The sequence below is a fragment of the Trichechus manatus genome, unplaced genomic scaffold (genome assembly GCF_000243295.1).
Source record: "Trichechus manatus latirostris isolate Lorelei unplaced genomic scaffold, TriManLat1.0 scaffold00333, whole genome shotgun sequence".
Classification (NCBI taxonomy): domain Eukaryota; kingdom Metazoa; phylum Chordata; class Mammalia; order Sirenia; family Trichechidae; genus Trichechus; species Trichechus manatus.
In genome coordinates, this window is record NW_004444269.1 from 413,621 (window position 1) to 425,010 (window position 11,390).

The window sequence follows — 11,390 nt, forward strand, 5'->3', positions numbered from 1 at the left end:
AGTTTCCTGATAGGTAAGATGAACCTTGGTTTTAAGGAAGGATTATAGTGTCTGTCTCCTCTGAGAGGTAGGCGATCTCCTTTTAGACATTAAGGCCCCATGCTGGGACCCTCCCTAACTTTGACCTTTGCATATCTTCATTTCTGTTTGTATCCTTTGCTTATATCCTTTTCTGTTATTAAAGTTGCTGCCAGGGTTATGTTGTTTCCATGAGTTCTCTGTGACTGTTCCCATGAATTATCAAACTCAGCAGAGAAAAATTGTCATGGGGAGAACAGCTGGTGTCAGAAACGGTGGAGAAGTTGGAGAATGGGTGTATATTTGACGTCTGCCTCATAGGAACCAGCTTGGTGCTGGTTCTTAAGGTTAGGGTTGTCCTTTCAGCTGGTGTTCAAAGAAGTTCTCTCCTATTCACCGTTATATTCTCATGTCATTAAATGTTTTTCTAAGATATCATTTATAGTGTCACCTGGTATGTTTAAATATATAGTAACTTGTTTTAAAATTACTTATTTTGGGTCATATGGAGTCCTTGGGTGGTGCAAATGGCTAAGCGACTACTAACCAAAAAGTTGGCAGTTTGAACCCATCCACAGGTGCCTCAGAAGAAAGGCCTTGTGCTCTGCTTCCAAAAGGTCACAGCCTGGAAAACCTTATGGAGCACAGTTCTACTCTGCACACACAGGGCTACCATGAGTTGGAATCGACTGGACAGCAACTGGTTTTATAGTATTGACAATAGTCAATATTCTAAACAATGCTATAATGAGCATCCTTGTACCTAAGTCAAAAATTTGAAAGTATTACTATTTTAGAGAAACAAAAGCCTGTTATGCTATACAGAGCCAGACAATAACTTGGCAACATTTTCCTTGAGACAACTTGGGAGAATGTGTGAAGGGCCTACCAGCTTATGATACAGTACTATCAAGATAAAGAATTGAAACAACCTTACAGAAAAGAGCAACATTCATTTTCTCATATTTTGTGTGAGGAAATAAAGTTGAAACGTTGGAGGAATCTTTTATCTCCTTGCTTTCTATTCATACAAAACATTCTGAAGAGTACTTTCTGGTCCCAACTTCCTGTGACTTTTGGACAAGCCCCTGCAGGTCAATTGCTGAGACAGTCTCCTCTCAAAAAGTTGAGTTAGGAGTTCCCTGTGCTACTGTGGTCATTACTGCTGGCCTTTAGTGAGTTGGACAACTTGGAGCAAGATCTGGGGCACCAAGAGGATGGACACTGTTATCTAGAGATCCTTGGGGCCTTCTCAGAGTCCAAGTCTCAGGCCAGGACCTAGCAGGAGGCTGGGTCTCCCCTTTCATTTTGGTTCCCAGAGACATCTTGGAATGGAGGAAATGAGCAGGCCTAAATTCCAAGAAAATCTAGAAAGGTGATAATTTCAATTTCTATTTCTAGTAAAAAAGAAAAAGCTTATTCTTTGTTATGAAATTATGTTTTGATCTCATAGAACATTTTATAAATGATGTAATTGGGATTATTTTTCCAACACTAAACCCTAGCAGTCCACTCCTTATTTCCATACTTGAAAAAAAAAATTTAGATAACAGATTAAAATTTATTGCTAGTCAATGAAGAGGAGTCACAGGAGACAAAACTCCTCCTCCATCTCGGAGGAGCCATTATCAGTGAGAGGGGTGACCTCACTGAGCCAAACCCTTTCCCAACCCACAAGGAGAAGGGGAAGGGGAAGACAAGGGGACAAGGGGAAGATAAGAACCGCTAAGAAACAATATTCTTTTCTCTGTACTTAGTAGGCACTCTGTGTATAATTTTAGAATGAATGGGTAGACTCTTAAGCCAAAACTTGACCTGAATTTGGGAAAGGGGGACTTGAACATGACACAAAAAATGGGAGAAATTCTCTTCTTGGTGTTTACTCCTTGGCTCTATGTCTCAAGCTATATCAGGGTCCTGAAGAAGGGGAAGTAGTGAAAGGAATGGACACTAGAGATACTGAACATCTTGAAAAAGGAAACAGTTTTTGATAATAGGCCATGAACGTGTTTGACACTTTCTTTGTGTGTGTAAAATGAAGTATGGGATGAAGTGTTATTGGGATTGTATGGTTTTTGGGAAGATGTCGAATATGGGAGAAGAAATACAAAAAAAAAGAAGGGAAAAAGAGAAGACGAGTGGGCTGATCTTGAGAAAATCCTCAGAATAACAGATTGAAAAAGGTAGGAATATTTCTCTGTGCTCATTTCTCATTCTTCTTTCTTACAGCTCCAGTCAGTGAACAATTTGGTAAGTTTTCCTACTGTTCCATTCTCAGAGATTTTGAGTAATTCTGTCTGTTTTAGTTTGCTAGTGCTACCATAACAACAACAACAACAACAACAAAACACATGTGGGTGACTTTAAAGAACGTAAATTCACTGTCACACCGTTCAGGATGCTAGATGTCCTAATCAAGGCACCAGGTTGAGGGGAGAGTCCCTTCTTGTCGGTAGCCCCAGTGCTCCTAGGATTTTGTCTGCCCCTGTCTTCACATGGAGCCCTGGTGGTGCAATGGTTAAAGCGTTTGTCTGCTAACCAGAAGGTCGGCAGTTCAAATCCACCAGCTGCTCCTTGGAAACCCTATGGGGGAGTTCTACTCTGTCCTACAGGGTCGCTATGAGTCGGAATTGACTTGATGGCAATGAGTTTTGTTTTTTGGTTTGTCTTCACATGGTGGCTTCTGCCTGTGTGTGTCTCTGTGTCTATTCTGTTATTTTTATAAGACAACACTCAGAAGTGATTAGGTTTAGGATCCACTCTACTATAGCATGACACATTAACATAAAAAAAGAAACCCCCTATTTCCCAACAGGGTCATATTTACAGGTACGGGGGGTTAGAGCTTACACATTTCAATCCATACACACAATTCAATCCATAACATTGTTCTTCTGACCAGCTCATGAGGCCTATGAATGCTGTCTCAGACTCATGAGGGTGGGGGATGCTAGATATGCAAATACTCAGTGGTTTCCTCAGGCACAGGCTGTGCTGTCTTCACATGACCTCTGCTCTGAAAATATGCATATTTTGTGGGAGCGCAGATGCTGTCTGAACTTTTTAAAGCTCTTCGGTTCTTTCTGTTTCTATCAGAAGCTCAAAACTCGTGGTCTGTGACCTGTTAATTCCACAATTCTGTTTTGTTTTACTTTGTCTTTTCTTCTTCTTATAATTAATAACCTTATATTTATGGAAAAGATGGCTTCAGGCTCTTCCTCCTTAGCTGTACCTTGGACATACCACATAAATGAGAGGAAGATTGGTGCCTGTCAAAACCTAATGTGAAAACTATAATAAATGCATAAGGAGACAAATACATGGAAGCATAACTTATTTGGAGAGGAAGAGGCAGAGTGGAAGTGAGAGAGTGTTTTCTGGATGAAGTCTTTCTCTGCCCCATATTGCTTTGAACTGCTCATTGCCCACCCCAGCAGGGCAATACTTCCACCAGACAGTGGCTGTGGAGTAATTACCATGGCAGCACTGGAACCCAGCCATATGGGAAGCAGATAATAGGTACAGATGTTGGTTCTTGAGAATTCTTGTCTCTCCACTGCCAACTGTATCCCAAGGACTAGGTGATTATCACTGCAAGAGACAATCCCTCAGAAAAGATTGGTAGCTAGGGTGGAACCACACAGAAATCCTGTGGGGTGGGCAAATAGGAAATGGTTGTGTCGAATTACAGTACTAGAGATTCTCTCCCTAGACACACCAAATTGTGTGTAAGTTAAAGAAGAGCTAACTAGAGATGATACATGTGAAAATTATAATCACCAAAAAGAAATAGCTCACATCTGGACTGATTAACAGAAGGGGAAAAAAAAAAGAGTGACGTGGAAGATCAGGAGAAACTCTCCTGAAAATATCTTGAAGGAATAAAGAGATGGAAAACATAAGAGTTAAGGAATATGGAAGTGGAAATGACAACATCTGCATAATGGAGGTCTTAGAGATAAAAGAAGAGGAGAACACTTGTGGAAAAAATAATAACCAGGAACTTTACAGAGTCTGACAAAGATGAAAGAATGGAAGTGTCATAATTTGCTAAGCTGGATAGATAGGGCAAATCCCATGCATGGAAACATTAAAATAAAAATTAAGAACATTTACCAAGGGAAAATTCTGAAATATTCAAGATTATAAAAGTATTGTCTATGAGACACAGAATTAGATTGAACTCAGACTTCTTAACAATAATGCTAAATGCAAGAATTTGATGGAAAATAATATTTTCAAAGTGTCCAACAAAAAAAGTCAAACCTATAATTTTATATCTATACAAACTTTCATTTACCAGTAAGGGTGAATAAGTATCCTCTGCTATAACAGTCCTCAAAATTTTAATACACATACACATACAGAACTCTGTAAAACTCTCTTAGATAAAGTGCCTTACTGAGAAGAAAAATACGTGCAAAAATATGCCACAGATATGCAAAGTAAGGCTGAGTAAATAAAACAGTAAGGTTTTATTGATTAAATAAGAAAGGACAAAATATATAAAATGAAAAATAAATTTGTAAAATTCTGTTACTAATATAAACTCGAGTATGATAACATGATTAAGGAGTGGAGAGAGAGTTGTTGCAAAGGAACATAAATGAATGCTGTTGTTCATCTTAGTAAACTAGAAATTGCCACCAGAAAATAAAAAATAGGATGTATAACTTTCAGAGCAGCATAAGAAAATTCAGCCCATATAATGAAAAGGGAAATGTTGATGGTGCGGTGGTTAAGAGCTACAGCTGCTAACCAAAGGGTTGGCAGGTCGAATCCACCAGGCACTCCTTGGAAACTCTATGGGGCAGTTCTACTCTGTCCAACAGGGTTGCTGTAAGTCGGAATCTACTCAATGGCAATGGGTTTGGCTCTTTGGTTTTGGTGGCATAGTGGTTAAGGCTTCAGCTTCTAACCAAAAGCTTGGCAGTTAGAATCCACCCGTCGCTCCTTGGAAACCCTGCTCTGTCTTATAAGAAGGTCACTATGAGTTGGAATCGACTCAACTGCAATGGGTTTTTTATGATGAAAAGTGACAGACAAGGAAAAAGAAATAAAAAGAAAATATGGGTAAACATAAAAGGCAAAGCATCAGAAATTAGGTTCAATTAGGACAGTAATTAAAATAATTGTAAATGAGTTAAACTAAACATCAAAAAGCATGAATTCTCAGATTGCATTTTTTTAAAAGACCCAATAATACATTCAGAAATGTACTTCTAACTCAATAAGTAAACACATACAAATAATAGTTAATTCAAAATAAAACAATTATTGTCTCCCATTTTACCATTAAAATATATTTTGTGGTGATAAAATTCTCCTCGTCCTAGGAGAAAATTCAAGTTCGTCCCAAGGTTTTTCTTCTCATTCTTAAGTAATAGAGAAATTGCATATTTAGTTCTCAATTTTTCTTTTAATTGAACTTTAGATGAAGGTTTACAAAACAAACTAGCTGCTCATTAAACACTACTTATATTGTTTTATGGCATTGGTTAACGACCCCATGACATGTAAGTACTCTCCCTTCTTGACCTTGGGTTCCCTATTATCAGCTTTCTTGTCCCCTCCTGCCTTCTAGTGCTTGCCCCTGGGCTGGCATGCCCCTTTAGTCTCGTTTTGTCCTATGGGTCTGTCTAACCTTTGGCTAAAAGATGGTCCTCCGGAGTGACTTCATTACTAGGCTAAAAGGGTGTCTGGGGGCCATCCTCTCGGGGTTTCTCCAATCTCTGTCAGGCCAGTAAGTCTAGTCTTTTTTTTTTTTTTTTTGAGTTAGAATTTTGTTCTACATTTTTCTCCAGCTCTGTCCAGGACCCTCTATTGTCATCCCTGTCAGAGCAGTCAGTGGTGGTAGCTGGGCACTATCTAGTTGTACTGGACTCGGTCTGGTGGAGGCCATAATAGTTGTGATGTATTAGTCTTTTGTACTAATCTTTCACTTCTATCTTTAGTTTTCTTCATTTTCCCTTGCTCCTGAAGGAGTGAGACCAGTGGAGTATCTTAGATGGCTACTCACAGGCTTTTAAGACCCCAGACACTACTCACCAAAGTAGAATGTAGAGCATTTTCTTTATAAACTATGTTATGCCAATTGAGCTAGATGTTCCCTGAGACCATGGACCCCAGAGCCTTCAGCCCAGCAATTCAGTCCCTAAGGGAGTTTGGATTTGTCCATGGAGCTTCCATGAGATTACCCTGAACAAGTTGTGCCACATTCCCCAGTATTGTGTGCTGTCTTACCCTTCACCATAGTTACCTCGTATCTATTGTCTATTTAGTGTTTTTCCACTCCTACCCCTCCCCTCCCTCGTAACCATCAAAGATTGTTTCTTTTTGTGTGCAAACCTTTTCATAAGTTTTTATAGTAGTGGTCTCATTCAATATTTGTCCTTTTGTGATTGACTTATTTCACTCAGCATAATGCCCTCCAGATACATCCATGTTGTGAGATACTTTACAGTTTCATCATTGTTCTTTATCATTGTGTAGTATTCCATTGTGTGTATGTACTATAGTTTATCCATTTGTCTGTTAATGAGCATCTAGGTTGTTTACATCTTTTGACTATTGTGAACAATGCTGCAGTGAACATGGGTGTGCATATGTCTATTCATGTGACTGCTCTTATTTCTCTAGGATATATTCCTAGTAGTGGGATTGCTGGATCATATGGTATTTCTATTTCCAGCTTTCTAAGGAAGTGTCATATCGTTTTCCAAAATGGTTGTACCATTTTGCATTCCCACCAGCAGTGCATAAGAGTTCCAATCTCCCTGAAGCCTCTCTAACATCTATTATTTCCTATGTTTTTGATTCATGCCAGTAATGCAGGGGTGAGATGGTATCTCGTTGTGGTTTTGATTTGCACTTCTCCAATGGCTAGTGATTGCGAGCTTTTCCTCATGTGTCTGTTAGCTGCTTCAATGTCTTTGGTAAAGTGCCTGTTCATTTCCTTCGCCCATTGTTTAATTGGATTATTTGTCTTTTTGTGGTAGAGGTGTTGGATTTTCCTGTAGATTTTAGAGATTAGACTTTTGTCTGATTTGTAACAGCCAAAATTTTTTTCCCAGTTGGTAGGTTCTCTTTTTAATCTTTTGGTGAAGTCTTTTGATGAGCATAACTGTTTAATTTTTAGAAGATCCCAGTTATCTAGCTTATCTTCTGGAGCTTGTACGTTGTTAGATATGGTTTGTTTCCTGTTAATGCCATGTATTAGGGTCTGTAGCATTGATCTATTTTTTTCATCTGTGATCCTTATAAATTTTGGTTTTAGACTTAGGTCTTTGATCCATGTTGAATTAGTTTTTGTATATGGTGTGAGGTATGGCTCCTGTTTCATTTTTTTGCAGATGGACATCCAATTTTGCAAGCACCATTTGTTAAAAAGACTACCTTTTCCCCATATGTTGTACTTTGGGCCCTTGTCAAAGATCAGGTGACTGTAGGTGGATGGATTTACTTCTGGGTTCTTGATTCTGTTCCATTGGTCAATTTATCTGTACCAGTACCAGGCTGTTTTGACTACCATAGCTGTATAGTAGGTTCTGAGGTCAGGTAGTGCAAGTTCTCCTACTTTATTCTTCCACTTCAATAATGCTTTACTTATCTGGGGCCTCTTCCCTTTCCATATAAAGTTAATGATCATTTTTTTCCATCTCTTTAAAGAATGTTGTTGGTATTTGGATTGGGATTGCATTGTATTTGTAGATTGCTTTGAGTAGAATTGTCTTTTTCACTATGTTGAGTCTACCTATCCACGAGCATGGTATATTTCTCCATTTATGTAGATATCTTTTGGTTTCTTGCAGTAGCATTTTGTAGTTTTCTTTGTATAGTTCTTTTACATCCTGGTTAGATTTATTCTTAAGTATTTTATTTTTTTAGGGGCTATTATAAATGGCATTGTTTTCCTGATTTCCTTTTCATTGTTCTCTTTATTTGTGTATAGGAATCCAACTGATTTTTGTATGTTTATCTTGTATCCTGCTACTGTGCTGAATCTTTCTATTAGTTCTAGTAGTTTTCTTGTGGAGTCTTTTGGGTTTTCCATATATAGTATCATATCATCTGCAAATAGGGACAGTTTTACTTCTTCATTAGCAGCTTGTGTGTCTTTTATTTCTTTTCCTTGCCTTATTGCTCTAGCTAGGAATTCCAACACAATGTTAAATAGAAGTGATGGTAAAGGACATCCCTGTCTTGTTCCTGTTCTCAACGGGAATGTTTTGAGCTTCTCTCCATTTAGAATGATTTGGCTTTTGACTTTGCATAGATGCCCTTTATTATGTTAAATAATTTCCCTTCTATACCTGTTTTATTGAGAGTTTTTATCAGGAATGGGTGTTGGACTTTGTCAAATGTCTTTTTTGTGTCGATTAAGATGAGCATGTGATTCTTTTCCATTATTTTATTTATGTGCTAAATTATGTTGATTGTTTTTCTAATGTTGAACTATCGTTGCATACCTGGTATGAATCCTACCTGATCATGGTGTATTGTTTTTTTGATATGATGCTGAATTCTATTGGCTAGAATTCTGTTGAGAATTTTTGCATCTATATTCAAAGTTCTCAATTTTTTTTAATTAGAATATTTCAGTCCCAGATATTAATCAAAATTCAAAACTCGAGTTAGTATCAAATCATCTCCCTTCTCTCAGTATGGGCCTATTGCATGCTGAAGTCTACAGTGAGATGGAGGATGGAATGTGCTTAGTTTCATCTCTTTTTCCCCATTTTGTCTCTCCAAGTGACATCAACAAGTTTGGTCATGGGAAGAGAAGACTAGAAAAGAGCAGGCCTCAGACCATCTAGGCATTCAGGTATTTAAAGCCATTTTCATTCCATTTTTTGGGTGGTGGTGGTGGTGGCGTTTCTTATTGTTTTTTCAGGGGTTTCCTGAAATGCTTAAATGCACACAAATGCATCTCTAGTCTCAGTGGTTACTTGTAACTTCTTCTCCAGCCGTTTTGCAGCTTCTTACTGCTAGGGTGTCTCCACATCTCTAGGCAGCCCTACTGGACAGAATCTAAGATGATTACACGCTGGATTTCTCTCTTTCCCTCTCCTGTGAGACTCCCTTCTGAAAAACTCACCCATCTGATGCCAGCAAACTCTGAGAAAGCTCTTTCCTAAGGCCACCATCAAAGTACTTATCTGCCCTCTCCCTGTATATTTCTCAGGTAAGAGTCAAGTCTGAGCCCAGTGTGCCCGTCTGAATACAGTGAACACAATTCTAAGTTATCTGAGTCATCTAAAAAAAACCTTCCCTCATAAAACACAAGGCAAAGGAGATGTCCACCCAAACCCCACAGTTCTTCCATAGTGGAAGTAGGGAGAGGAATCCAGCACAACAGCTTTTTTCAAAGAAATATACTCACCAATATACTCTTCTCTCTCTAACCCTTTTACATTCCTCAAGTGAATGATAGAGTGCAAGAGTCATGGAATAAATTCTTAGAATTTTCTTTGTTACATATAGTTATCTGGCATCTCATTTTGGAATTTCATAGCAATTGAATCATGATGTCTAGTCAAAACTTTAACATTTAAAACTATTCAGAATAGTTGAAGATAAAGAAAAAACCATATATTTCAAATAAAGGTTAAAACATCAAAAGCATATAACATATAATCATATTCATATACGCACATAACAATATAGCCTCAAAATTTCACCACAGAGAAGTTCTGAATAGTCAGCAACAAGTAAGGAAAAAATATATATTTCTGATACACTGTATGGATTTTATATCCTTCAAAACAACTTTTCACAATTGTATGTCTGTTTAGGATTTCTAATTATTTTAGCATCAATTTGGTAAGTTATATGCTTCTACTGTACATTTCATCTAAGTTTTTCAAGTTTATTAACAAATATTAACATTATCTTATTATTTTTATATGTCCATTCCATCTGTAGTTATGTCTAGTTTACAATTTTAATATTGTTTATTGGTGCTTTCAACTCTATTTTTAACTTGATAGGCCTTATCAGAAGCTAATCTATTTTATTAGTTTTTTTTTTTTTTTAAGAACAAACTTTTGTTTTTATTGATCTTCTGTCTTTTGCACTAGTTATCTACTGCTGCCATAACAAATCAACACAAATTTAGTGGCTTAAAAGAGCACAGTTTTATTATTTCAAATTCTGTACATCAGATATCCAACATGGGTCTCATTGGGCTAAAATCAAGGTGTCAGTAGAGCTTCATTCTTCCTGGAAGCTCTAGGAGACAATCTGTTTCCTTTCCTTTTCCACCTTCTAGAGGTCTCTTCCTCAATTTTCAAAGCCAGTAATGTTGCAGGTTTCTGACCTTTCTTTAGTAGTCATCTCCCTCTCTCCACAGTCAGGAAAAGTTCTCAGATTTTAAAAAGTTTTGTGATTACATTGGGCCTACCCAAATAATCCAGAATAATCTTCCCATTTCCGAGTCTAGATTAGCAACCTTAATTGCATTTCAATTCCTATTTGCCATGTAACATAATGTATTCAGAGATTCTGGGGATTAGGACGTGGACATCTCTGCGGGGACCATTATTCTGCCTACCATAGCTTTTTTTTTTTCCCACTTTTGTCTTTACTGTTCCTTCGTTCTACAGGTAGTCATTGATTTATGACAGGGTACTGTTCCGATGACTCTGTTGTAAATCGGTCCTGTTGTAAGTCAAATATCTCATTTCTTTTTTTTTCTTTAGTTTTCATTATTATTGCCTTTTATTATCAATATCTTTATAAATCCAATCTCTATTTGTCTTAGGGGTTGGAAACATTACATATAAACTTACAGATATATTTTAATAGATAAATACATAAAAAAATACACAAATCATAAAAATTTACTCTGATGATGAAGAAGAGTTGGACAATGTTGGCATTTTTTCAGTTGCGGTAATAATTCCACTTGTGGAAGGTTCTGGATCATCTGGATTGTCCTTGGGAAAGGGGATGACATTTCTAGTCAGAAAATTAGTGAGAGTTGTCTGTATGGTCTTTTTCTTTTTTTCTTCATATATTTCGTGGTACACTGCTTCACAGATCTGCCTATGGACTTTAGGAAAGCAATCAGTGTTTGGGTCCATGTTTTCAAGCATCTGAAGCCCCTGAATTAGTTTAGAAAACTAAACCTATACTGCAGTGTTTTTTTTTAAAATTTTTTTATTGTACTTCAGGTGAAGGCTTACAGAACAACTAGTTTCCCATGAAACAGTAGTACACATATTGTTTTATGACACTGGTTAACAACCCCACAACATGTCAACCCTCTAACTTCTCACCCTTTTTTTTTTTGGTGAAAATACACATAGCCAAAGATACACCATTTCAAAAATTTCTACATGCACAGTTCAGTGACATTGAATACACTCTTC

At 37.4% G+C, this 11,390-nt stretch overlaps 2 protein-coding genes across 3 annotated transcripts in view; both read left to right on the forward strand.

Annotated features, from left to right (window-relative positions):
* Positions 1-8,842, forward strand: part of LOC101345775 (Fc receptor-like protein 2) — a 52,747-nt gene extending 43,905 nt beyond the window's left edge. The window contains exons 12-13 of the mRNA XM_023725609.1: positions 2,248-2,268; positions 8,771-8,842. Coding sequence (XP_023581377.1) covers positions 2,248-2,268; positions 8,771-8,773 — 24 coding nt within the window. The 3' untranslated portion in view covers positions 8,774-8,842. The remainder of the gene's footprint in view (positions 1-2,247; positions 2,269-8,770) is intronic.
* Positions 1,787-11,390, forward strand: part of FCRL3 (Fc receptor like 3) — a 70,302-nt gene continuing 60,698 nt past the window's right edge. The window contains exons 1-2 of one of the 2 annotated variants that reach the window (XM_023725602.1): positions 1,787-2,201; positions 8,771-8,842. The gene's annotated coding sequence lies outside the window, so the exon portion shown is untranslated. The remainder of the gene's footprint in view (positions 2,202-8,770; positions 8,843-11,390) is intronic. The other variant, XM_023725604.1, reaches the window with a different exon arrangement.